This window comes from Corvus brachyrhynchos, unplaced genomic scaffold, assembly GCF_000691975.1.
Source record: "Corvus brachyrhynchos isolate BGI_N302 unplaced genomic scaffold, ASM69197v1 scaffold10, whole genome shotgun sequence".
Taxonomy (NCBI): Eukaryota; Metazoa; Chordata; class Aves; order Passeriformes; family Corvidae; genus Corvus; species Corvus brachyrhynchos.
In genome coordinates this window covers 5,298,581-5,325,038 of record NW_008236180.1, presented here as the reverse complement: position 1 = coordinate 5,325,038, position 26,458 = coordinate 5,298,581, and the positions used below count along the sequence as shown (strand labels likewise).

At 45.6% G+C, this 26,458-nt stretch overlaps 2 protein-coding genes across 3 annotated transcripts in view; both read left to right on the top strand.

The window, feature by feature from the left end:
- Positions 1-12: 12 nt before the first annotated feature.
- On the top strand, positions 13-10,375 carry OGFR (opioid growth factor receptor). 2 transcript variants are annotated; one of them, XM_017734346.1, is made up of 8 exons: positions 13-1,699; positions 3,536-3,580; positions 4,261-4,323; positions 4,625-4,709; positions 5,059-5,137; positions 5,592-5,658; positions 5,935-6,083; positions 6,885-10,375. In XM_017734346.1, exons 1-8 carry the CDS (start codon positions 1,679-1,681, stop codon positions 8,266-8,268), a joined length of 1,893 nt encoding a protein of 630 aa, XP_017589835.1. In that variant the 5' UTR covers positions 13-1,678; the 3' UTR covers positions 8,269-10,375. The 2 variants fall into 2 exon arrangements, with proteins under 2 accessions (XP_017589835.1, XP_008634398.1); XM_008636176.2 differs by having other exon boundaries at positions 13-3,580.
- Positions 10,376-12,278: 1,903 nt separating this feature from the next.
- Positions 12,279-26,458, top strand: part of COL9A3 (collagen type IX alpha 3 chain) — a 33,243-nt gene continuing 19,063 nt past the window's right edge. The window contains 11 exon segments of the mRNA XM_008636164.2: positions 12,279-12,558; positions 13,691-13,768; positions 18,083-18,118; positions 18,724-18,795; positions 19,053-19,106; positions 22,803-22,838; positions 23,437-23,460; positions 23,914-23,967; positions 24,121-24,174; positions 24,891-24,932; positions 26,418-26,458. The exon segment at positions 26,418-26,458 is cut by the window's right edge and continues 13 nt beyond it. Of these exon segments, the coding sequence (XP_008634386.1) occupies positions 12,493-12,558; positions 13,691-13,768; positions 18,083-18,118; positions 18,724-18,795; positions 19,053-19,106; positions 22,803-22,838; positions 23,437-23,460; positions 23,914-23,967; positions 24,121-24,174; positions 24,891-24,932; positions 26,418-26,458 (557 nt within the window). The 5' untranslated portion in view covers positions 12,279-12,492.

Sequence of the window (26,458 nt, the reverse complement as noted above, 5' to 3'; positions counted from 1 at the left end):
CGGAGCCTGCGGGCGGGACGGCGTGACGGGACCCCTTCCAGACCTTTCTGGCCGGGCCCCGCAGCCGGAGCCCCTTCCCGACCCTTCCTTCCCTGGTCTCCCGGGCACAGCCGCTGCCCGGGAGCGGAACGGCGAGCTCGGGGCCGGGGGAGGCACCGCGGCCCTCGGGGGCATCCTCAGCACAGAATTTGTCCTCTGAGGAAGCAAATCCCCCTGGAGGAGGGGGGCAGAGAGATGCTGTCACTTAGTGACTCCTCAAGATCCATTGCACTGCCATGAGCTGGGTTTTAATACGTTCTTCCGCACGGTTCCCTATGATGTGGGTACTTTATCCCATAAATACAGGTCTGCTTTGTGTGTGGCACCTGCCTGTTCACCGCTGCTGATGGCCGCTGGATTGGACATTATGGCATTGATGTTCTTGCTTTTAAGTTTGTGGTTGGTATCCTCAGCTTTGTATGGTGGCCTTCCCTAGACTCTTCTGTGTCATCAATAAAAAGCCATTACATAACATCTGCTCAGTTTTTAAAATGAGCTGTAACTCTTTATGTGTCTTAGACATGTTTAATTTCTCAGGGAGCGTGTGTAGAGCAACTTTGAAAACCAAAAAATGCTGTGTTTTGAAAACTAGAGGTATGTGTGCAGTTTTGAGCAAGGTGCTGCAAAACATGAGCACTTGTGTCTGGTGCCTTAAAATACTGTTTATTTGAAATAAAAGGAATTAGTTAGTCTTATCTGAGGTTCCTGTTCTTAGCATCAGTGTTTTTCAGTTTGCCATTGGGTGCCAGTAATTTCTTCTCCAGCACTGCTTTGGTAAATGCAACTTTTTCCTTTTCAGTAGTTCCTGTGTCAGGCAAAACACACTACAGTCCTTTAACTCCTCCCCTTTCTGGGAAAGGGAAACCAGTCCTTCGCTTCAAGCTTCATTTCAGCTATTCATGCTTATTTTTAAAATAAAGCTTTCTAATGAATATAGTTTTAAAGGAGTTTAATACTAAGCTTTCTTTTTTGCTTAATAAGCATTAAAATATAGAAATAACCACTCTTGAAGGAAGAATAAATTCTCTGTGTGCATAGATCTGGGAAAGGCCAAAGGTGTTTTGGGCGGAATAGTTGTAATTCTGAAGGGAAGAGGCAGTGAATTCCTTTGAAGTGTTTTGTGCTGTTTGAGGGCACCCTATCAACTTTGTTTTGTACATGGCTGGAGTTCACAAGCTTTGATAACTCCAGAACGTTCCCATTATTCTGTTTGAATGTGTTTGTTCTTGAGGTTCTTTTTTTTTTTTCTTAGAGCAGCTCTGGATTGTGACAACTGTAAAAGCAAGGACCATTTTTTCACCCAGTGAATGGACTTTCCCAGCTTTGCCTTACAAAGGAGGATGTTGTTGTCCCTGAGACTTACAGCCCCTGGAATATTGTTCTGCATTTTTAAAGAGGAGCTCTTCCTTCAGTGATGAATGTGTAGTCACCTCTGTCTGACAGTGCCTGAAAATTTGTAAGGGCACTGAGAAAGAGTGCACAAAGAAGCAGTAAATCTTCTGCTGCCCATTTACGCCTTTGCAGCCTGTCAAAGCCATGGATCAATTTCCCAAACTTGTTCCTACTTCTGCTTATTTTATACTAATTCTCATTCTTCTCCCCTCAGCCTGGATGGTTTTCTTTACACCTGAAGCGTCTAATGTCTTTCTTTAGTACTGAGGTTAGAGTTTTTTATTGTTATTTTCACTATGCACTTTCAAAACAAACTTCAAATTCTGCTTTGGCCTTTGCATTTCACTTGTGTCTCTGAGAGTGTTCATGGCCTAGTTCCTGCAGGTGTGTCTTTCCAGCTCTTTTGCATTTCAGTGCCTTCAGCTTCCACGAGAGAGTTTTGAAAACTTTGGGGGTTGTGTTCATTTTAAAAAGTTCCCTCTGAGGTTGCTGTAACACCTAGAGTTCATGTTCAGGTGTTTCAGTAACAAACCCCATGGTCCTGCCTTTTTCTGAATCTCCATCAACAAAAGATTTCAATTGCTCTTCTGGACTCTTATCATCTTTCTCATTCCTGTGCCTTGTTCACAATCCACATTCCTTCTGGTTACAGCGGATTTCCAGCTGATTTCTCAGCCAGATCCTGTTTGTGTCACCCTCTCCTGGCTGTGTTCTCTGCTTCCCTCACTCTTCCTGCAGCAATGCATGTTCTGCCTGGTGTAATGCAGGTTTGGAGGGTGAAACCCACTGAGTTTTGTTGTGAGGCAAAAAGGTGTTTGATTTCTACAGGGAAGTTTCAGCCTCACTGTTTAGTTTTTGTGTCTTACCTGGAAAGAAAGGCCTTAAGTTGGAAGTTTGTGGAGACCCAGAGACAACACCTACTTGGAGGAGCAAAGCTGCAGTTTGCTCTCTTTGCTTCCCCATCTTGTTCTCCTGATTGCTGTGCTCCAGACTGCCTTTTCCCTGGATCTAGCTTCTTTCTGGATGAGCCTTGCAGCCCCTTACACCATGGCATTGCATCTGTTTCCGTATCTGCACTGACTCTTTAGCAAACCAGTTCTTTTCCTAAGTGGAACCCAGTCTGCTGTACTCCTGTCCCACCTGACTGTGTTCAAGGATGTTATTTTAGAACCTTAAATGTAAAGAATTTCTGGGAATCAGTTGTTTTGTAATGGGGAACAAAATTGTCATTAATGCCACATAACTGTCATCAGGGCAGCTGAATGGGTGACTTCATAACAGCAAGGTGCTACAAATGTAGACCAGTTCCTGCCTTAATAATTAATGAATCAGTGATCAGTGTTTGTTAGAAAGTGGTTTTATTTTTCTCTGTGCATGTGATAAGAAATATCAAATGAGGTTATGAAATATCTTGGAGTTTTTGCGGCTTATGTCTTCTAAATTTCTTCCAATGCTTATTTTGCAAGATTCTGCATATCTTACCCCCATTTCTCAACTTCCCTGTTCTCTCTGTGAGCTGGCATTGAACCTTCTGGCTGTGCTGTGCTTTGGGTGCCATTTTTTCATGAGCAGTCTTGTTCCTTTTGGTGGTTCTCAATTGATAGAATGCTGTAAAATGCTGTCATGGTTTGGGATAAGATGGTTCAGCACTCAGCAAGATTAAACCTGTCTGTGTTGCTTGTGAAGTGTAACAAAATCTCTAATCATTAAGGTAATCAAATGTATAAATAAAAATGTATATAATTCAGTTAAAATGCACTTTAAGCTAAGTCATACTTACAACTTCTATTTCCATGAAGTTCAGAGGAGGAAATGAAGCTGTTCTTTGTGAATTCTGTCTAAATGTGACACTTGGAATGAATCTAGCACATCTGTGATGAGAACCTGGTGCCTAGTCATATGGCACCATAGGTTTTTCTCTGTAGCAATTTGAATTATGCATAAAATACAGTGAATTCAGCTGTAACCTGGTAAATCTGTCACTTGGCAACTAATAGGGATCGTGTGAGTCACTGCTGTGGGTATTCTCATTTTGTATCTATTTTTTATTTTCTTAGTGAAGATTGGTTTCAAAATGTTCCAACTAAAGGCTTTTTATTTGCAGGATCAAGGCTCAAATTCCTCACTGCTGTCTTGGGGGAGTTTTCAGGTAGGCTTGACATAAGGTTTGGTTACATGGAAAGATGGGTGATAATGAAGATTATGATTGGAAGAAAAGTCCAATAAAATAAATATCTCATGTGATGATGTGGCTCTGTTGCTGTCCACTGTCTGAGTCAGCAGGGCTGATCTTGAGCATAAAGCAAAAATGGAGAAAACTTTTTTTTCAGTAATGTCTACAGGGAGTGAGAATCTTGAATTCAAGGGATATTTCTGCATCCTAAATTCTACCACTTTAAAGTCTAGCCTCTGTCTCCACTAGGGTTTATAGCAGCTCAGAGACATGTCTTGTTTTAAAACCTCTGAGGTAAAGAAAAACAATGAAATTTTCGTATTTGGGATCTTCATATTTGGGAGCTTGTTCCGATCATTTTCATTGGTAAACCCAGCTGGGATAAAAGACAGAAAACATAAAAACCTTGATTAATAAGATGAGAAGGAAAAAGAAGTGTTTTTGTTACAGGAGATGGTGTTAACTTCTCTTGGTTTAAATTTGTCTTCAGGAATGCAGAGACATGACTACAGCACCAATCTGGCTGGTTTTGGGGGTGCTGGGAGTGCAGGGCACATGCAGGGGAACCTGTGGGAGGTGTTGAATTCAGTCAAGACATTGTTTATTTTACAGAATGTGATTTTATTCTGAGTCTCTGCTCTGTCTCTTCTCTCCAGTGCAGTGGGAGGCGCAACTGGACTGCGGCGAGAGACCTGCAGAGATACAGAAACCATTACCCAGTATGTGCTCCTGGGGCTCCTCCTCATCACTTCTACCTTCAGGAACATTTCCTAGATTTGGGAGCATCCTTTTGCCTTTGCATTTACAGGCTCAGCACCTTCAAAGGGTTCATCTGTGAGGGGGAAGGGATGATGTGTGTGTGTGTGGGTGCATCAGAAACAAGCTGCTACTTCCCAAAGCACATTTCGAGGATTTAGCTTGAAATATGTAGGAAATGTGAGGGAAAGCAAGGAGAAGTGTTGGAGTGATTGCTGCTTTTTAAAAGGTTGCTGCTTGTTCATTTCTTGTTCTCATCTCCAGGATTTGAAAGAACCAGAAAATGAGGAGGAAGAAGAGATGTGGAACTTAAGCTTTTATAAAAATGAGATCGCTTTTGTGCCCCACGGTGAGTACCTTGTGTGGTGGCTGTTTGATGCCATCTGCTGCAGCTGGTTGAATTGATGAGAGAGTAGTTTCATCCATGTGAGACAATTAATAAAAAACCAACCAACCAAAACCACCACCCAAGCCAAACAAAAACCCACCAAGAGTGACCATTTTAAAATGTTCCTGCTGTATTTTCTTTAATACTCTGGTGGTAGAAAAGTAAGATTTTTTTTTCTGGCTGGTTGTCCTGTCAACATTAGCTAATGCCTGTGTGTAAATATCTGGGTCTGGGTAGTGAGCCATGTAGAGTGACTGGCTAACTTCAGTTTGGTGTCATTTCTTGCCTGACCTTTTCCTTTTCCTTGCAGGTGTGTTTATTGAAACTCTGCTTTCATCTTGGTGGGACAAGTATGAAATGCTGGAAGAAAACCATTCTTACATACAGTGGTAAATTGTCTGCATGAACACAGTGCCTCTCTCTAGTTGTGCCTCTTTGAAGTGTCAGGTGGATCTGTGCTCCTGATTTCAGCTTCACACAAGGCCCAGAATTACTTCAGTTAATTGAGTTGTATTCCTTGGGAAGCAATGCACTGGAACTCCTGAAAACAAAGGTTTCCAGTGCAGCTGTGGCAAGAGATCTCAGTCATTCGTGGTCTTGGAGCACAAAGTTAGGGCAAGGAGAAAGATCCACATAAACAAAGTTTTTTGTTATTGGTGTAGACAATGCTTTTATGGAAGGGATTTACTAGAAAACTACTTCTGTGTCCATAAGGATGGGAGTTCCCCAAGTGATGCCTGTGATATTACAAGTTCTGCAATCTTTTTTCAGTTTTAACAAGTTGGGTACCCTGGGTTGGATGTCATCTTTGCTCATCTGGCCTGAAAATTTCTTTCCTTTCAGGCTGTTCCCTTTACGTGAACACGGGATGAACTGGCGTGCCAGGCCACTCACCTGTCAAGAAATCCAGGTATTTATTTAAAGCTTTGGTCTCTCTTTTTTTGGAGATCTGAAGGATGTTAGGATTTCCCCTAAATACATTGTATTTGAAGTCTGGTGGTTTTTTCCATTGTTTCCTTGGGTTTTTAGTGTGCACAGTGCTCATGGTGAAGCATTTGCCTCTTGTGTCAGCAAGTGAAATGCTTAGTGATAAAATCAATCTTTGTTTATAATTCAGGTGCCACTTAAACAGGTGCAGGTAATTAGGGACTTGCACCATCTGCTAATTGCTGTGTCTTGTTTTCAGGCCTTTAGGAAGTCCAAGGAAGTTATGGACAGGTTTATCCGTGCTTACAAGCTCATGCTGGGATTTTATGGAATACATCTGGTCAACGAGGAAACTGGAGAACTTAAGAGAGCAGAGAATTGGCGTGAACGATTTGAAAACTTGAACAGGTGAGTGTGTTGCTGCTGTTGATCATTTACTGCAGCCAGGTACTTCTCTGCAGGGGGAGGGACATCAAAATCAAAGAAATCCTCAGACACTGAGGAATGGAGACTTCTGTTGATAAATGTTGTCTAGTGAAAGTGTTTTTAACTTTTATTCTGTTAAGCTACAAAATAGAAGTCTTTCCATATGGTTTCCTGACTGTTTATGAAGCACCCTTAATGTGTGTGAAATGCTTTGAGTCCTTGTTTGAAAAGTGCTCTGCAAATGGGATGTTTTTATGTTACTGCAGGTTTTGCAGAGTAATGACCCTTCCTGGTGATAGTAACCTCTTGAAAGGAGTGGGCATAATCACAAAAGAAAAAACAACTTGAAGTCTGTCAAGTATTAAAAAAAGGAAAAACCAGCTGTGTCTGGCTTAAGTCCTGAGGTTTTGGCATCATTCTTTCATGTCTGTGGTCTCAACACTGCAGGCTTACCCTGTAGGGTCTCTGTCAGGGGCAGGACTTGTATATCTGCCCCAGTGTGGTGGCTCTTGTCTACTGGTGGCTGATCCAGAAAGCCCAGACCTTTCCAAGCAGTTGAGATGATGAATCTTATCAGCCCAAGGAGGGTTAGGAAGGAGTTGCTGAAGGCAAACAGCAGCAGTGGGTGCGTTAAAAGTAAATCCACCTGTGCTCCCATTTGCATTGTCAAATAGTCTTTAATGGCTCATAGTCAGTAAATGATAAAACGTTTTGCAGATGCCCCAGAGGCTCAGGGACCTGTAAGACTTTCCCTTGACATCTTTGCTTATCTGTTTCCTTCAGGTTCAGCCACAACAATTTGAGGATTACTCGCATCCTGAAGTGCCTGGGGGAGATGGGATATGAAGACTATCAAGTGCACTTGGTGAAGTTTTTCCTCACAGAAACTCTTGTTGAGGGGACATTACCAAATGTCAAGAGAAGTGCCTTGGATTACTTCCTGTTCACTGTCAGAAGCAAAGAGAAGAGGAGAGAACTCATCCACTATGCTTGGCAACACTTCAGACCTCCGGGCAGCTTCGTGTGGGGGCCTCACGACAAACTCCGGAAGTACAGACCCCGCTCTGCCAAGCCACAGCTGCACCAAAGGCCTGAGGATAAACAGGACACTCCATGTCAAAAATGTGGTGATTCTGTGGGGAAGGATCAGAACCAGTCTCCAGAGGTGGAACAGAAAGCTGGAGATGCTGCAGAGTTGCAGCCTGAAATGAGTGATGAGCATGTAAAGGAGAAGATAAGCAAATGTGTTCTGAAGGGAGGAGATGATGAAGAGGAGAAAGAGGCTTCATTTGCCCAGCTGGAGGAGAAGGATTTAAAAAGTGAAGCTGAAGAAGTGCAGGGTACAGCAGAGAATGATTGCACAAAGGAGAGCAAGAAGAGAAAGCTGAGTGCAAATATGGCAGATGCTAAAGGGGATGGATCGCTGAAAAACTCTGCTGATATTGAAAACATTTCCCATAATCTGGGAGAGTGTGCAATTGATGCAGAGATCCCCCCCTCAGGCCCGGAATCCCAGGCAGAAGAGGACCAGGAAGCCCTGAAGGAAGATGATTCAAGCACCAAAGAGCCGGCAGCGCCGGAGGCCACGGATGCAGCTGTGAAACGCAGGAAGGTTGATAAAAGACCATTGAGAAACAAACCAGTCAACTTGGCCATAAACCTGAGCATGGGGCCCTCAGCCTCTGGTGCCAAGGCAAATCCATCTGCAGCTAACGGTGAGGGTGGAAAAGAAAATGTCAGTGAGAAAAATACAGCTGTGGAAGTGCCAAGTGAGAAAGGCGGTGGTGGTAGTGGTGATGCAGATGGTGGGACTGTGAGACCCCCGGCTGCTTCCAGGCTCCCCAGGACTGGCTGCACTGCTCCAGTCAAGGATGGCTGGAAGTCGAGTGGAGATCAAGACTCAGCAGGGGGTGATCAGCACCACTGCAACAGCAAACTCCTGGGGGGTAAAAGTGAACTAGATGGGGTAGGACAGCAGGAAAAGGCAGAAAATGCAGGTGAAAAAGGGCAAGCAGAAGACACAGACCAGAAGCAAGCTCCAGAGAGTCATGAGCAGAGCATGACACCCACTTGTCCTGAAGAAAACAGTGCTGAGGTCCCAGAAGAAAAAGCTGAAGGCTCTGAGAATGCAGCAGAGCCTGGTGGAGAGGAGGGAGCAGCAGAGTGAGAGCAGCACGGCAAGCGCCCGAGCCAGCAGAGATGGCACTGCCCTGTCTGCTGGGAGCCAGCTTTGGTGGCTTGGAGAACTGAATAAATTTCTTTTGGGATGATTTAGCTGGCCCCTGTCTCACTCTTCCATGGTTTTTTAATCATCTCTAGTAAACTCACTGAGATCCAGCTCTTGGTTACTATAAAGAGGAAGACTCAATTACTCATCTTCATGGACAGGCTGTGTCCTGTTCCAGGGTTTTATCAGATGTTCAGGGCTATCTTGGAGCAACGGGGATTTTTGCACTTTGCTTTGATTCTGGTCATGTCCCTACTGAAAGAGAAGAGGAGAACTGATCTGTCTCCTTGTTTGAATTCTTTAAGTGTTTATTAAAGACAATGATTTTTAATGTAAGACAGCATGACCTAATTTGCCAGGCCTTTCTACTACTGTGTGACTTCTGTTTGTTATTGTGAAAGGCTGGACCTTACCAGGAGTTTTTTCCTGGCAAAAGTGCTGTTTCTCTAAAAGAGATGAGTATATGGATTTCACACGATGTCAGAGTGTAGTTGCCTCTCCTCCTGTAAGCAAAGTAGGTTGGGCTTTATACTGGGATAAAAAGCCAAAATGTGTCCCTGACCAGTATGAACCTTTGTGTAGAGATTCTGTTCTCAGAGGTGCAAAGTGCTGGGTAATTAGTTCTCTTCATCCCCACAGAGGTTGCTTTGTAATTCTTGTTAGAGTTGTTAAGACTACAAGTTACCTACTGATTTCTAAGAGAATAAGCTCCAGGTTTTGCATAAAACCCTTTAGAGCTGCTCTTCCCCAGGTTTTCCCACCACTTTTAGACCCTTTATAGTCTTCCACAGATTTTTGTGTCCATGACTGTTTCAAAGGCCCTCGTTTCTCAGTTGCCAGAACAGCACAAATATTTCCCAGTGCATATTTTTCAGCCTTTGCTGGTAATTTGGAGTGGCCGGGGGGGCTCTTTTCTGCAGGCCCATGGTGTGAGGTTTGATGTGTCAGATCCAACCCATTTCCCACTTAGGGCAGGGTTGCTTTGCCTTTAATGTCAGATAGCCAGGGCATGTTGCAGTGCAGCTTGTCTGGAAACCACTGGGCTTTGTGGGGCAGTTAATTGAAACGTTAATTGGAGAGGCTATGCTTGTCTGGTTCGTTTATTTCCAGCCCTCAAGACTTTATTTTCAGACCTTGCCAGCTCTTTGCCTGCCTCAGTGGTTCCTGACCTCCTTGTCAGCTGTTCTGCCATGCTTGTACAATATTCCACCGAGTCTGAAGGAGCATTAAAACCGTTTAGCACCTTCACTCCTAAAAATGTACAACAGAGGATCCGTTTCATGAAGCAGAGGAAACTCTTTCCAATAGCCTGAAGGTCTGGACTTGCTGTTTGCTCAGCTTGTTTGGGTTGGTTTTGAGGTTCTTTGGTGATGCTTGGTTTGTGTAGGAGATGGCCAGAGAGCAGATGCAGCAGCCTGTGCAATGTCAATGTTTTTCCTCTCTGCTACAGCTCTTAAGAAGCTTCGTGTTTCAGGGGATTTGAGGGGTGATTTGCCTTCCCAGACTGTAGGTTCTGATCCAGCATGCCACATACATGCGTGGGAATAAAAGTCTGCAAGCTTAACATCTGATGTTCATGGTCGCACATGTGCTGAAAAAAGGCTTTAATGTTTTTAAAATACTTCTTTTCTTCTTATAAACAGATGGAGTTAAATAGCCAATAATACTACACTTAACTACAGATATAAATACTTGAAGATGTTGAGTGAGAATTCTTTCGTAACAGATTCCTAAGAATTGTTAATTGTGGCTTTTGTACAGATTTATAGTAATTTTCTTATTTAATGAAGTTTTCATTGTGAATATGTGCTCATTTGGGGCATAGATCCTATATCTTGTTATGGTGAGGTTTGGTTTTGTGTTTAATGGGATTTCACTGTGAGCCCCAACCTGGAGTGAATGCTCAAATCAGCCCCTTTCCTCTCCTGCCAGGTTTAATTTTGGCTGTAGGTGTGTGTGGTGAGTTCACAAGGTGTTTACCAGCACTCAGAGCTGTATCACAGAGTCTGTTATGTTAATTCCTTTATTAAAGCATGAATTTAATGCATATCAGTTTCCACTTACATTTTTTCATTTCTGAGCATAGGATATGGCCCTGTATTTACCCACCACCGCCCTCCCCCTGTAGCCATGAGCTGTTGCTTCATTCTCTCCAACAGGTGTGTGCTCTGCTGGGCTCACCACGGCACACCTGCCTCTTCTTCCATGTGGAGGTGATGCCCAGAATTCCTCCACCTCTTAAGACATGCCCAGTGAATGTTTTTGGGGAAAACGCCCCCCCTCTGCTGCATGTGTAATGATGTGCTTGGAAATTACAGGATCACAGAATGGTTTGGGTTAGAAGGGACCTCAAAGTTCATCTTGTTCCAACCCCCTGCCAGGGGAAGGGACACCTTCCACTGTGCCAGGTTGCTCAAAGCACCATCCAGCCTGGCTTTGAACACTTCCAGGGATGGGGTGTCTGGATGTTCCAGTGTGTTTTGCATTGCCTTTGCAGCCATCCTCCCAGAGGTGGTGTGGTGCTCTGCAGAGCTAACCAGGACTCTGCTTTGAGCCCCCCCTGGGGCTCCGGGCAGGGGGGCACCTGCCCAGCCTCGCTGTGCGAGCTTCAGTTCAGGGGTTTTTTCCCTCGGGACAAAAGGACAGGGGTGTCTTTGTGGTAACAATTTCTGTAAGTCACTGTGTCCCCTCAGCTCTGCTGCCTCTGCCTGTGGGTGTGGGATGAGAGGGTTACTGGGAGTCCTTTTGGTCTGTGGGGTGGGCTTGAAGGTGAACGCTCCCAGGGCTCTTCCTGTGCTGTTGCGGGCAGGCTCCACCTGCTGCAGCTCCCCAAACCCTGGCTTGCTCTGGACAAGGTGTGGCGGAGGAATTTGGGTCTGCTTTGCCTTCCCTCCTGCCATAGTTGGCCTTAGTGTGGAGGAGGAGATACAAACTGTGCAAAGCTGTCCATGGGACTTCACTGCTCTCCCTCTTTGGGGTTCAGAGTGTCTAATAAAGGATTCCAGTTACTGTGAAGCCATCAGACTTACGGATGCATGTTCCCTTTCTGTCCCCAGCTGTCTGTTCCACAAAATCATGTGGGAACTTGGTAAATCTGAGTCCTTTATCCCTCCGACAAAGCTCTAGGAATCCTGGCTGCTGGGGAGCTGGACAGACACGCACAGTGTGCTCATACAACCCTCCTGGCATCAGAATGTCAAGCTGAAATGTGGTGTTTCAGTTCTTAAAGTTTGCTTTTCCACTTCTCATCTTCCTAGACAGCTGCGCTGTGTCATTTCAGCCCTGAGGAACCTTGCCACTGTTCCTCTCCACTTCCAAGCCCTGCTTTAGATGAAATTGTCTTTAATCCATAAAGGGAAGTGTGAAGCTCTTTGCAGGACATGCATCTTCATGAATCTATTGCCACTTGGGATCACCTAGCTGAGAAGTGTCCTCCTCTTCCTTCCTTGCAGTATTTCAATTTTTACTTTTTTTGTGGCTTTGAGAATGTTTCTCATCTTTCCTTCCTCCTTGTGTCTGTCTGTGATCGTCTTGTTTTCTGACCAGCATTCATCATTTCCCAAGGAATCAGTTAGTGCTCTTCAGATCACCCTAAAAAAACTCTGAAACCAGATGTGAACAGCCTCCAGAGCTAACAAAGCACCTCACTAAGCTGTAAGTGGCATTTCTCGGTAGTGATCTTGCAGCGTTACAGGTTTGTTAATGTCCCTGCTGGAGTTAGGTGGCCTCAGGCATTGCATAACTCACCCTGTGATGTTTTTACCTGTCCAGCACAGAGGTGGTGATGGGCTTGGGGAAATCTCCTGGGTGAGACCTGAGGAACAGCTCTGTATTTGCAGGTGGAGTAACCCAATTTTGCTCCTGTGTCTGGTCTCCCAATCCAGCGCTTGCACAGGCTCCTGGAGGAGGAGGCTGGGGCTGCCCAGCAGGGCATGAATGAGAGCTGCTCTGCCTGCCTGCTGCTCCCCCTCCTTCTCCCACCTCCTCTGCTCCAAGCTCGGCCCCTCTCGCCTTGCTCCAGCTGGAGCCACAGGTTTATCTGGAGGCGAGGCATCTCTGCTCTGTAAGCTGAGACCCGGGAGGAGGAGGAGGGATCTGCTGGACCCTGGAGGAGAAAGGGTTTGGCCGGCCTGGAGGAAGGGAGAGAGGCAGAGCCTGGGCACCATGGCTGGATTCTCTGCCCTTGGGCTCCTCTCCCTGTGTCAGCTCTTGGCCACAGCATCAGCTCAGGTGAGAAACCTCATTTGTATCTCCTGCTCAAGGAAAATCCTGTAAGGGTAAAAGAGAGTGGGCTGTGTGTGTTGTACCTGTGGGGTGAAACGTGGCAGTAGGCAGGTTGTTAGTCTAAAGTTTATTACAAATGTGCACCTGGGTTTGTACCTGTGTGGGTAGGTGTAAAAACTGTTGGTTTATGTTTCTGTAAAAGTGTTGTTTTCCCATTCAGCCCTGCAATTATGAGAGAGAAAGCCTTGGAAAACGGAGATGTGTTGATGCAAGAGAAACAGTTTTCTTTTAAAATGAAGTAACAGATTTCCAGCTAGACTGATCTGATCTGGGTCTTTATCTGAATCAGAATTTCTTACTCACTTCCTCAATCAATTTTCAAATATTACAGCATATTTAGCCCTTGCTCACTTGAGACATGAAGCTGCCTTAAGCTTCCCTGTCTGGTGTTAATATTATTGTCTGGGGAAGTGACTCCTCAGTGAGTTTTTCATTGTTAGTGAGGAATTCTCGCAGCCTGGCTTGGGAATTCAGAACTCTGCTGCGAGCAGAGCTGCTTCTACAATGAAACCTTTGTTCCCTAAAGCTACAGCAAGTTGCTCTCTGGAGCCCTCTCCATACAGAAGTCATTGATTGGACCTTTCTTTCCTTCAACCCACCTCAGACCTTTCTGAAATCCCAGATTTTTAAGCGGCACTCTGCTCAGAGAGGAGACCTTCCCTTTCTCCTCCTGTGTTCATTGGTGTCTGCCTGGCTTTGCCATCACCCCATCAGACTGTGGCTATAAATTAATTATTTCTACCGAGCACTTGGCACCTTTTCCATGGGCTTTGCATTTCCTCCTCTGCCCAACCCAAAATGTGCCTGTAGTCAGAACAATTTCCTGTACAACCAAACCCCTTTGCTGCCCAGTGACCAGCTTGGATTCCCAGTATAAGGCACCAGTGCAAGGAGCTGGGGATGTGCTCTGGGTTTTCCAAAGAGCCTGGCACTGCTCTGGAGCAACTTTGAGCCCACCCAGGCTGGCAGGGGGTGCGATTTTGGGTTAAGCTGTGGGACTTGGCCATTGCTTTCTGATCTAGCCCTCTAGTGTTTCTTCTGATGCAAAAATAAGCTCTTGTCTTTCACTTTTCCTCAGTCCCTTCAGAGAATTGGACCACAAGGCCCTCCTGGACCACAAGGACCCCCTGGACCATCTGGCAAGGACGGCATTGATGTGAGTGACACAGGCAGGGGCTGGCTGGGGCGAGGGGTGGAGCAGGGGCAGAGCCAATGGGGCAGAGAAGCTGCTCTCGTTCTCCAGATCTGCAGCCTCTGGACATCCCTCAGGGGTGGATGGACCTGGAAAATCACTGTCCTCGCAAGAGACCTCATTCTGCAGGAGTCAGAACAGCGAGTGGAGGTGCTGAGCAGCCTCAGGTTCTTTGCAGCATCAATCCAGGGAGAGCTCAGGGGTTCGTGACCCTGCTTGCAAAGTAGAGTATTTCTCTTTTGGCACAAGGTTGAGTGCAGGGGTACGATGTGTGTGTGGTCAGTGCACATTCAGTAGTTCAGAGAGAGATTTATGTGATGCTTCAGAGCACCTACATTTCTAGAGAGGCTACAAGAGACTTAAATATGCAGCACTGGACACTGCTTTTATCTTAATAGTTTTATTTCAATATTGTCATCATGGTTATCCCTCACTTTGGCACATGACGTGTCAGGATCTGGCTCGTGTGCTGGCAGACCTGAGTCTGTAGTGGCCCAAAATGAAATGGAGGGTCTTTGTTTCAGCAGGCAGCTCCTTACACCTCCTGCAGAGGGAGAAGACTACATAACCCAGGACTTAATGGAGGAGAAAATCTTGTTCTGTTACTTTTAATTGATGTTTCCATAGATATTAAGAATATTGCTTCCATGCATCTGTTGGATAAGGACTGAACTGTGTCCTGTAGTTGGCAGTGGATAAATGAGCATCACATGGACCTTCAGCAAGACCATATCAAATGTGGAAGTCTGGGTTCCTGCTTCGATTTCCAGTTTGAGCAGCTCTTGTCTCTCTGAGCTGCTTATGGAATAGTGCAGGGGTTTTTAAAGCTCGTCTGAAGTACATTTATTGGAATTGGGCCCTTAAGCAACCTTGAAAAAATCTATTCATTCCATGCAGGTCATTTTCTTTTGGATAAGGAGGTAAAAAAAAAAAAGTATGAGTTCCCTGGAACATGGTGAACAAGGAGTGTTTGTGCCTGCGGTGGGGAGCTTTCCCTGCAGCTCCCTGACCCAGGCTGGTCTGAAGAGAGAACCTCATTGATTTCCAGCTGCTCCCTCCGAGTGTCCTTTGGGCTAATGTTTTCCTGGGAACCTCACTCTGGTTTTGTAGTGTGAGATGTTCAGAGCTGGCACCTTGGCAGCTTCCACTGCTTTTCGTGGCTTCAGGGGACACCCCAGAAGAGGGCAAAGGACACGTGTTCCTGTTTGCAGCAGTGGAGTCCCTGCAGCAGGACACTGCTGTGGCCAGCAGGCTTTGGAAAAGGCTGGCTGTGATTCTCTATGGAAGCAAAAAGAGTTTGGGAAGTATGAAGCCCTTCAGACTTCAAGTTTCAACTTCTGCAGAGAGGAAATGGGGAAGAAACCCCACAGGTGTTCAGTTCCTGCATTCCACAGGATATTTAATTCTGGAACAGCCCCAGCATCGCTCCTGATTGCTCTTGGAAACAGGAGCCCGGGGAGGTGTCAGTCATGGGGATCCACACCCTTTTATCCACAACTGAAAGCTTTGGAAGGCTCCCCGTGGGACAGGATCAACTAGCAACATCTAATTAATGTGAAGAACTTAGTCTAATAAATCAAATGGCTGAGTAAGGTGTTTAAGGTGCAAAGTCCTGCAGCCCCAGCTTTGGGCTGGAGTTCTGGCTATGCAGGAGTAGTCTCTTATTTGAACAGACTTGAGCTCCATCCCTCCTATGGATGGAGGATGTCAGGGGCCCTGGTCAGGTGAGATGGTCTGGCTGTCCAGGGACAGGCTCCAGGATGATTCCTGCTCTTCAACAGGACACTGAGTCCTTTCAGAAAAGGCACAGGAGGAGGTGCTGGGCTGTGGCTGGTGTTGAGCACAGTCACGCAGCCTCCCTGCTTAAGAGCTGCCCTTTTTTTGTCAGTACACTCCAAAGAAGGATGGTATATAAAATTCAGCACTACTCTGCATTTTCCTAGTGCTGCATAGGGGGGGATCATGTGGATCCTGAGTGGCAGTGGCATTCTGCCACTGCAGAGTGAAAACATTATTTTATTTTTCTCTTGGTGCTGAGACTTTTTTTTTAAATTGCAATTGAAAATTTTCTGCACTGTATTCCTGAACTCTGTAAGCCACTCCAGCCAGGTCATCTGGACAGGTGACTTTGGATGAGAGTGCTGTGGAAGTGTTGCAGGATGTCTTTGAGCTGGGTGGGTGCTGCCGAGGTGTTCAGCAGTCTCTTACCATCAGCTGTGAGCAGTGAGAGGTGCAGAACATGCAGCTGAATTATTCAGGATATCTCCTTGGATGAACCCCATCAGCACAATTTCTCAAAGGCCCTGCTTTCATCCCTGCCTTTCAGGGGGAGCTGTAATATTAAGTCCCTCTGAAATACTTTATAATTAAAGCCTTTAACAAGCCTCTTGTTTCATACTCGGTAACAAGCAAAATCTCTCTCTCCCAAGACTAGAAACAGCATGTTTTGATGGAAAGAATTAGTGACAAGTTCCTGTGAATTATTTCTGGGGATGTAATTCCCTAAATTGCTAATAAGCAATTGTCACTTTTCAGAAATCAAGGGGCTTTTTTTCTTGCTTTCTCTCCTGGCTTGACTTGCTGAGAAAGACTAAACTTCCTTCCCTCTGACACGGCACCAGGAGAGCATTTCCTTTTGCTGACAGCCCTTGCCTCTAATTCCTGGTGATCTGGCATTAGGGGTACAAACACTGATTAGGCTTTTGATTCAGCTCTCTGAAGTTCTGGTGCTCCTGCAGAGTCCTGCAGGGGTCCACGATGGCAGGATCACGGTTTAAGATAGTCCCCAGCAGCCTTTGCTGGTGCTGTGACCTCGTGGTGCAGAATCCCACCACGCAGGCAAGGAAAAATGCAAGGGGCTGGCAATCCCAGGTGCTGGAGGAAGGAGCAAACCACCCCTAGTGCCATTTCCAGATGCCTTTTCATTTCAAAAGAACTGCTCCTTTCATTTCCTTGGCAGGGAACCTTCCCCAGCCATGATAGTGATAACTATTTATGGAAAACCTGTGGGCAAAGGATACTGAAGGAGTTGCTTCAGCAAGTCAGAGCATAAAGATGCCTCTGTTCAGGGACCCTCTGGTCGGTCAGTGGTGCAGGACAGAAATCCTGAGCAGCTCCAGGCAGCCAGGCTGGAGAGATGTGCCCACAGCCTTCCCAGTAAATATAGAAATATGCTATAAATCCCACAGCTCTGCATACGCCTCCTGGCTCCTAATTACCAGGCCCATGGTGGGATGGTGTTATTTCCAGCCTTGCTCTGTTAACAACTACCCTTCTTCCACAGAGATTTTCTTCTTCCAGGGTACCAACTTGCCCCTTCCCCTCTGCTGGCCCACAATACCTCTCACAATATTCAGTGCACTTATCCTAAAGCCACGAGGGCTGGGTACCCTCTGGACTGGGACACAAAGTGGTTTTTTGTGGGATGAGGTGGAAACCAAGCTCCAGTCGAGCTCCTGCTGTTCACGAATGTTTGTTTCTTTTGGGGCCTAACAATAAAATACAAATTGTTATTTGGAGTCTAAACACACATTTATGAATGGCATTACAACTGGCTGACCTGGAAGAAGTGATTAAAGACTTATAAAGTACTGTCTCACAAGCACCTTTAATGCTGTTCTTAGAAGTGTCTTTTTATTAGAATAGAAAAGAAATAGAGTGCTTTTGAAACATTATATGAAAATTGTGTTTAGTCCAGATTGTGCAATTGGATTAGGTGGAAATCAGTTGGGGGCTGTGCTCATTTGCTTCTCCTGTCCAAGTTTAGTCATATGAAGAAAATCATTGCAGACAGTTTGTTCATTCTTCACTTCATGGTAATCCCCAGCTCCTGGCAGTACCACAGCTTCATACTGTGCCCTGGAAACCTGGAGTTTACCCCTGTCTCCCTCTGTTTCCCCAGAGAGATGTTTGGAAGCTGTGACACCCATCCAGCTTCCTCTCTGCCTCATTTGCAGACAATCCCAAGTGCAAATAACTCCTAACTATGCCTGGAAGAAGTTGGAGGTGGTGGGGGCACTGTTCAGGAGCACTGGTTCTCTCTGGGAGGCTGGGGATGTGGATTTCCCCAGATTTGCTCCCGTAGATGTTGGAAAAGGCTATCCAGGCTCATGCTGCTTAGGGGGTAGCAGGGTTTAGAGCATCAGCTCCATGAGACTGAGCGTGGTAAAACTTGGAGTGGGCACAAGGAGGGATTTGAGTGCAGCTGGGAACATCAGTGGTGGAAAAAGTCACCAAAGCAAAGTTCAGCACTAACACTGCCTTTTCTCTTTCCTCTAGGGAGAGCCAGGCCCTCCTGGTTTGCCAGGTCCACCAGTAAGTATTTCCTGCTTGGTATCGACTTGTCCATCCTTCTGAGAGGATGCAGGGCACGAGCTGGGACTTACAGCCTCACTTTCCTCTTCATCTGCCACAGAATTCCCGGGAGCAGGGATGCTCAGCGCTGCCCCAGGGGACAAACACAACCTCCTGCTTCAGTGCTATCAGTGAAATAAAATGAAAATTAAATTAATGAATGAAACAAGTGAGATAAAGCTTGTGCATCACCTGTATAATGAAATTATTGGTACCAAGCCACATCACACGGTTATTTCTGGCACTGCTCTGAGTCTGCTTCAGCTGCTCAGTCTGCCAAGGGGTGCTTAGAATTGTACCAGGTGGCAGAGCCCTTTGCTTTGGCCACTTACTGCATCCCTTCCTACCCCTTACTAAGAACAGCTTGTGAGCATGTGGGAATGAGCCAAAGCGCTGAAACTTAGGATTTGGATATGGATTCATAACAAGATTTGCCTCTCTTCATGGGATTGTCCCATGTTGCATGGTGTAAAATCAACACATCAACAAATGATCTTCCATCCTTGCACCCCTGCCACGCTTCTGTTGCTATGTTGTTATAATAATTGACTGTTTACCTCATGTAGGGGCCAAAAGGTGCACCAGGGAAGCCTGGAGCTGCAGGTGAAGCTGGGCTGCCTGGCCTTCCTGGAGTGGATGTGAGTATTTTGTCATCTTCTCGTAGGTCTTTTAAATCTTTCACATAGGCAGGAGTGTTTTCCTGATGTGTCTCATCAACTTTCTCTGTGCCTACTGGGGAAGGAATATAAGTCCTGGACTTACATGCATGTCTTGCATATCAGGAGAAATTGAAGGGGAAGCATCTCTTGGCTGAATCAAGAAATATGAGAACAATTTTGAGATGTTTTGCTGACAGGATGGCACTCTCTTGATCTTTTGGGTTTTTTTTTTACAGGGTTTAATAGGAACTGATGGCCCACCTGGCCCAAATGGGCCTCCAGGAGACCGTGTGAGTACCCCATTAGATCCTAGGACCCTTTAAATGGTCATTGCCACTGATTGTAGTGATGATTTTCACTTTCTGCTGTAAATTGGTGATATTCAAGCGTTGATTTTCATGTAAACCCTTGCAAAATACTTGGATCCTTGAAATGCAGTCCCAGGTGGGTTTTCATTAAGCAGGGCATGAGATCCACCTTTCTTTCACACGGCTTTGAACCTGCTTGGGTTGCCTCAGTGGTGGCTGTACTGGGGATATTTCAAGTATCCAAAAAGTTTCTTGAAGCAGTCGAGAGACTTAATTATGAAGTTTATCAAAGTGAAGTTATTTTGGCCTTTATTTGCAGTCTGAGCTGGCAGATCTGTGTTGTTTATAATTAATGCTACTGTGTATTAATTGTTTAAACTTTTGCCTTTTATTATTTCTGGAGCTGTCCATATGATTGCATTATTAGTTGCCATAGTGTTCCCCAGGCAGCCTAGCAAGAAATAAGAATTGTTTCTGCTTCCTGCGTATTCCAGCTCTGCTGAGGGGCACCACAGGGACAGGGAAACAACTGCCAGAGATGTTACAGATGTCCTTCAGATCATCCCCAGTCATCACCCACACTTAAGCCTCCCTGTGACATTAAGGAATAACAATTAATGAGCCACTCAGCACAGATTGTGAGCCAGCATGGCTATTCTCCTGTCTCCCAGATGGGAATATAAGGCTTGTATCCACAGCTGGCTTGCTGGCCTTTTGGACTGGGGGCTGCAGTGATGGGCTGGATTTTTGTAATATGTTCAGTATATCCCAATAATCCACTTATTGCCCCAAGGACTTGCTCAAATCTAAAAAATCTGTGAGTTATATAAAGGGATGAGTGGTACAGCCATGTATTTTAGAGCTGTTCTTCTTCCTTTCCCATGTGACAGGCAAAGTTTGTGTGGCCACTGGGAAAGTCGAGTGGCAGGGCCTGGACATCCTTGTCACAGCTCCGGACATCCTGGTCACAGCTCCCAGCCTCTGTCCATCACCACCACCCTAAATCCCCCTCCTTTTCTGTCCCTTGTGCCCTTCTTTCTCCCCAGAGATCCAGGGCTGTACAATCCTGGCTACTCTCAGACATTCTGTGGGAAGAGTCCAGCACCATCTGGGAACAGATCCCTGATTTTTAGACTAGGAAAGCTCAGGACCACGCGCGGAAGGCTGTGAGCAGCTCTGTGCCCTGTTCTGTGCTGCGTGGCAGTGCCTGCCCATGCCCACGTTAGCTCACAGCTCCTGCCTTGCAGGGTAATTGAGCAGATAATTTCTGGGCAGCAGAACTTCCTCTCTGACTGCTGGGCAGGAGCCCCCAGACAGAGCTCACACCCAGGTTTGCTGTGCTTTCCCACATCTTGTAACTCAGTCTGGCAGCATGGGGCAAACCTGGGACCCCTCGTCATTTATGGGAGCTTTTCAAGGTCACTGGTCCATCTGTTTTAATTGGTCTAATAAAAACCTGGGAAAAGGGAAAAGACCTCTAAAAGCTTTAGCACTCTAAGTGAACAGCATTGTTGGTCTGACTCTTTTTTTCTCCCTATCTTCTATATTTCTGTCTTGCAGGACTCACTGAAATAAGCTGTCTACTTATTGTTGTGCATTTGAATTCATGCTTAACACTCTGTTTTCTTCTAAATAAGCTTAGTTTTTTGAACTGGAGTGTCTGAGAGCAAAGCTTTTTAGTGTAGGGAAGTGGGCTCATGGAGTTTTCAGTAATAATTTATTTCCAAACATTTCCAAAAGGATTTTTATCCTAAATATCTCCCGCTGCTCTCACCATCGATTAGCTTTTCTCCTGGTTCTGCTTACAGACTGAATAGATCAATCCTACTTGTTTTTTCAATTTTAAAAACCCTTTATTTTCAGCTGGGGTTGAGTTGGGTTCTGACCTCTATGTTAGATACTGGTGTCCTTCACTGAAAAAAAAAACCATTTTGAAGTTTGTTGCTTTACACTGAAAGCAATAAGGAGAACATAATTATTCACTTTTATTTATGAATGTCATAATAATCAAGTATTTTCCACGCTCCATAATTGTCTATTCACAGAGTAAATTACTATAAAATGAAAAATTATGGTGTTACTGTTTTCTAATCAAAAGAGAAAGAACATTGTTACCAGGAGAGCGAGTCTAGTCAGACAATGTTATTAAAATTGAGATGTAAATTAGAGTCTCTCCTTTGCACTTACTGCAGTAGCATCAGCTCATTCAGGCACTTGATAATCCCTTACCTTACCAGGAATGTTCACTGCTGCATTCTGCACCTTACACTCTTCAAGATATCAAAATTAGGGAGTGTAAAGTAACAGCATTTGGCATTTTGGGTGCTCTGCCAACTTTCTGGCCTGTTGGTCAAAGCAGAAAGGGGCGATGCAGCTGCTTTCAGAATTAGGGTGCAAGTCAGGAGGTGCCAGGAATTCAATGTTTTCCCTGCAGGAATAGATCCCAGTTTGCCCCTTACAACCATCAGTAGTGGTAAGGATTTTCAGCCTGAAGATAAAAGTGAGTGGAGGCAGAGCAGAGTAACCTGCAGCAAGAGAAATGAATGAGCTGACATTCACAGCATGGCTGATTTTTATTGGATTACAGTCCCCTGCTCACAAGACCACTCCTAACGAGGCCTTGGGTCCTCCATGTCTTTCTCCTTAAACTGAGCAAGGGAAGACATTTCTAATCTTTGGTGCACAGAACATGAGGAGAGGGCAGGCGTCACCCCTGGGGTCACAGTGAGCAGCTGTGTGTGCTGGGATGTTCTCCAGGTCTGCCCATCCACCTTGTTCTAGGGGCAGACACCGTTTAATTCCAGCTCAGGACATCATCCTCGAGATGTTTCTGTGCAGCATTTTGGGGATGTTTGGAAAAGAGGTTTGGACTGGGGAGAGGCCATGGAAACTTTGTCCCTGTGCAAGGAGATGTCCTTGCTTTGACCCTGGACCCTGGTCCAGTGGAAGGTGTCCCTGCTCATGGCACAGGGGTGGAACAAGGTGGTCTTGAAGGTCCCTTCCAACCCAAACCATTCTGGGATTCTGCTTCAGAATGATCACCCCTGATTAATTTTACAGCCTGCTGGCCAGCTGGCAGCTTTGCAATGCAGCAAAGGGGTTAAGGAGGTCTCTGTCTTCTTCTCTTTAGTCAAGCAGGAAGTTCACAACTTCAAGGGTGACTTAATTCTAGTCTAAGCCATGAGATGACCAAGCTTCAGTCAAGCCTAACAGTAGGAATTCAAACTGGGAAAAGGAGACTGGGAATTTGCTAAGGAGGTTAGTGAAGAAACAGAAGCTGCCAAATCTTTGGCTTTGCTTGAAAGGGAAATGGATGAATTAATAAAATTCACTAGAATAAGTCCAAAATTTGTTAATAGTTTTAGAAAACTTAGTCATTGGAGCTACAATATGAATGTATTATGAATGAGAATATTTCAAGTAGATAAAAGTCAAGTTATGAACATTTAGATATTCATGGAGGATATTTAGATATTCATCTGATGCCAGCTGGGATTTCTAGGGTAATTATCCATAAGTTTTTGTCCCTATATGTGTGAATTCAGCTGAGCATCTCCAGTTGTGTCCTGTTTCTGTAAGACACTGCTGGAGTTTCCAAGGAGAGCAGGCCTTGGTGACTCCCCATATGGAGGTTTCTCTTTTATCCCTGCTAATTTTTATCCTGTTTTATTCCCATAGGGTGCCTTAGGACCTGCTGGGCCACCTGGACCAGCTGTAAGTACCTCCCAGAACAGCACATGTGATGAAAGTGTGCAGTATTATGCCAAAACCATCACCAAGAGAGGATGGGAAGCTTTGTTTCCCAAACAAAGGGATCAAAGTCTGAATGAGTGAATATGTTGTTTGAAATGTTTAAATATGTATGTGTGACCTGTTCTGGTAACACAGGACCTGTTTTGAGCCTTTGAGGTGCTGTAAAAGCAAACCAGCTTGGGATACAGACTGACATATCAAATGCTATTAGAATCATTAGACATTACAATGTCTATCAGAATTAAAAGGAAAAGAAAAAGGAGAAATAGATAAACTGGAATGTTGTCTTCCTCTCCATGTCCCACTCTTGTGTCAGCACACATTACTTTTCTTACTGATGTCTTGTAGGTAACAGCAATGGAAAGGGAATACAAATTATTGGAGGGAACAAAAGGATTCATCAAGACTCTGCTCTGATTGAAAATTATAATAATTAGGGGCAAGGGAGTGATAAGGAAACTTAGGAAAAAAAAAATTAGCAGTGTTTTCCGAGGTTTTCTTTTCTTCCTGTATGTTTGGTTTCTGAGTGATCTTTTACTGTTTCAAATGTTGTTTCCAGGGAAAAGGACTGCCAGGACCTCCAGTAAGTAATAAGAATATTTTTTTCAAAACAAAGTTATAAATTAAGATTCTGATTTTATTGGATACCCTGAGTGTTACAAACCCACCCCAGGACCCAGGCAGAGAGGGACTTGGAGTCCTGCAGATCATCAGCCTTGTGGGATTTTTATCCTTGCCCCCACCCTGGGGAAGCTGGCTCTGGTTTAAGCACAAGGCACAGCAGCCTTGTAAACACTGGAAGTGCCCAGTTTGGGGGCAGCTTTTGTTTGGTGGGTTCCTGGGAGCTGCCCTGTGCCTGAGGGATGCAGACTGGCAGTGTATTCCAGGGGGATGTGGAGTAAAAACAGGATGTGCGTTGGGAAGCTGGTGGTCTGGTGCAGGATGGAGCTCCTCGGGGGGATTGGGCAAATGGGGGCAGCCAGCAGCCTGGGCTTTGGGGTGTCATGATGTAAAAGCTCTTCTCTCTGCTCAACAGGGACCCCCAGGACCCAGTGGGCGCCCAGGTGGACATGGATTTCGGGGTCCTTCTGTGAGTTTCTCCTACCATTTAATCCCCATTTACTGAATGTGCCACAACCACAGAAGAATGAGTTTCATTTTTGTCTCTTGCCTCACTCTGAGAAGATATTTCCCTTTGCATTTACATTGAAAGGGAATTCTTATTATTTTTCTCTCTTTTTAGGGACCTTTTGGTCTGCCAGGATTCCCAGGGCCTCCTGGACCACCTGGGCCTCCCGTAAGTTGAGGCTTGCAAACAAATGGGAGAAAATTCCTGGGGGGAGTCTGGAATTTTCTTCTTGCTGCACTTTTTATTTGCCGCCACTACCATGAGCATTCAGCAGGGCATAAACACCGTGCCCTGAGAAGAGCAGGGACTTTTCCCTGGCTGCACCTGGATGTGTTGATGATCTCCTGTTTGTTATTTGCGCTCTCTGTGAGGAGGGACCCAATGACACCGCACCGTTCTGGCACACAGAGCATGGGGTGGGCTGCTTGTTCTCTCAGGGAAAGTTTTTGTGCTTGCATGGATCATGATCTGTTCTTGTAGGACCGGCAAGTGGGGCTTGCAGTCAAGTCCCTGCTTTGGGTTTGCTGTGCCCTCTCTGGAGTGTTGAACAGTGGGATTGGGACGTCTTTCCCAAGGAGTTTTCCCCAGGCCAGGAGGAAGCCAGGCACAGCTGCTCTCCTCTACTTGCTGCTTTCATCCCCTAAGGCCCAAGACTCTTCCCCAGCCCAGCTGTTCCTCTCCAGGGGATGGTTACACCCTTGATGTGTCTGGTTTTGAGGACTGGTGCAGCTCATAACACTCCAGGGGCAGCACTTTAGACTCTGGGGCTGAGTATGTGCCTTGTGCTGATCCAGCTGAGCTGGCTCTGTAAAAATCATCCTAGAAACTGTGTTTCCTCCTCGTGTTTGTCCTGTATTTAAAAGCCACCATTCCCTGAATTGCAGGGTCTTCCAGGCGCCCTTCCCGATGGCGGCGGGGACCTTCAGGTAGGTTTTTCTTTATGTAGCATGAAAATGAGCTTTGGTTTAATCCCTGATGTGACTTTTGCTTGGCACAGCTGGGGGAGTGTCAGACCATTTAACATGCACTGTTTAGACCTGCAGATGTGGGTTTAAACCACCTTACCAGGATGCAGAAGAGTGGGGGGGTGTTTCCTGGGCTGAAAGATTTTTTGCGGAGGTAGATGTGCACTGGCACAGGGTGCCCAGAGAAGCTGTGGTTGCCCCATCCCTGGAAGTGTCCAAGGCCAGGTTGGATGGGGCTGGGAGCAACCAGGTGTCCCTGCCCATGGCTGGGTGTGGAACATGACAAGATTTAAGTTCCCTTCCAACCCAAACCATCCTGTGATTCCAGTGCTGGTGTTGTCCTTGATTTTTTTCTTCCCAAAATGCACATTTTGCATACATTCTTCAGGTGCTAAACAACTTCAGCTTTTGGTAAAAGACAACAGCTTTTCATGCTTCCAACCCTGCCTTGTGACAGGAAAGGCTGTGAGTGTAGCACTGTTTATTTCCAGGGATGGTGGCACCGGGTTCCTGCGGACATCTGCTTTGTTTAGGCTTCCTTCCTTAGGAGAAAGCCTTGATCCCTTTCTTTCAGGGGAACGAAAGGAGTGCTAAGTCCATGAACGATGGAAGTGACATTTGCAGATTTCACAGCTGTTGTTGTGACAGCTTCTTTGGTTTTCTAATTGGCATGCCCCAAAAAAAGCTCCGAGTCAGTTTAGACTGCCTTATGGCACATCACATGGGAGTTAATAGGAAATTAGGTTATTTCTGCACGTTTAATTTAAGTTACCCTGTGGAATAGACTAGAAAATTAAATTTTTGCTACAGAGGTGCTGCCTGAAGTTGTATTAAAAGAAAAAAAAAAAAAACAAACAAATTAAGAGCTATTTGTAAAGATTCAAGAGTATGGCCTTTTCCTCATTAAATTTCCATGCATATTCTGATTTGTTCCCAGTGAAGCTGAAGTTCCCACCAGGGGCTCTGCCAGCCCTAGACATCTGCAGATATCAGTTTATAGGTATTGGTTTTTTTGTTGGTGCCCTTCAATTAACTCTGACGCCTGTCCTTGCTGCATTTAAGGAGCTGGCTAAAGGAAATCAATAGGGATCAATTACTGCAGAGGATTAAATATGGTCCTAATGATTTACAAAGAAACTGATCCAGCTGCACTGGGAAACTTGGGTTCTTGGGCATTTTGGACTGTGGACACTGTCAGCCTTCAGAAAATCTCACAATCCATGTTCAAAGTGGAGCAGGCCATTCATAAATCATTATTTTGTGGGATACCAGGACCTCCAGGACCCCTTTCCATAGGGAAATGTTGGTCAATCCATGATGCCACGATTCCATTAGATTTAGTGGATTTAGAGCCAAAATCCACATGACTTTTCACCTAATGGATGCAAGCAGCCTCCCTGGGTGTGATGTGTGCCTGTTAAACCAAAGTGTTTCTGTTCCCTGCAGTGCCCAGCTCTGTGCCCACCAGGCCCCCCAGGCCCCCCAGG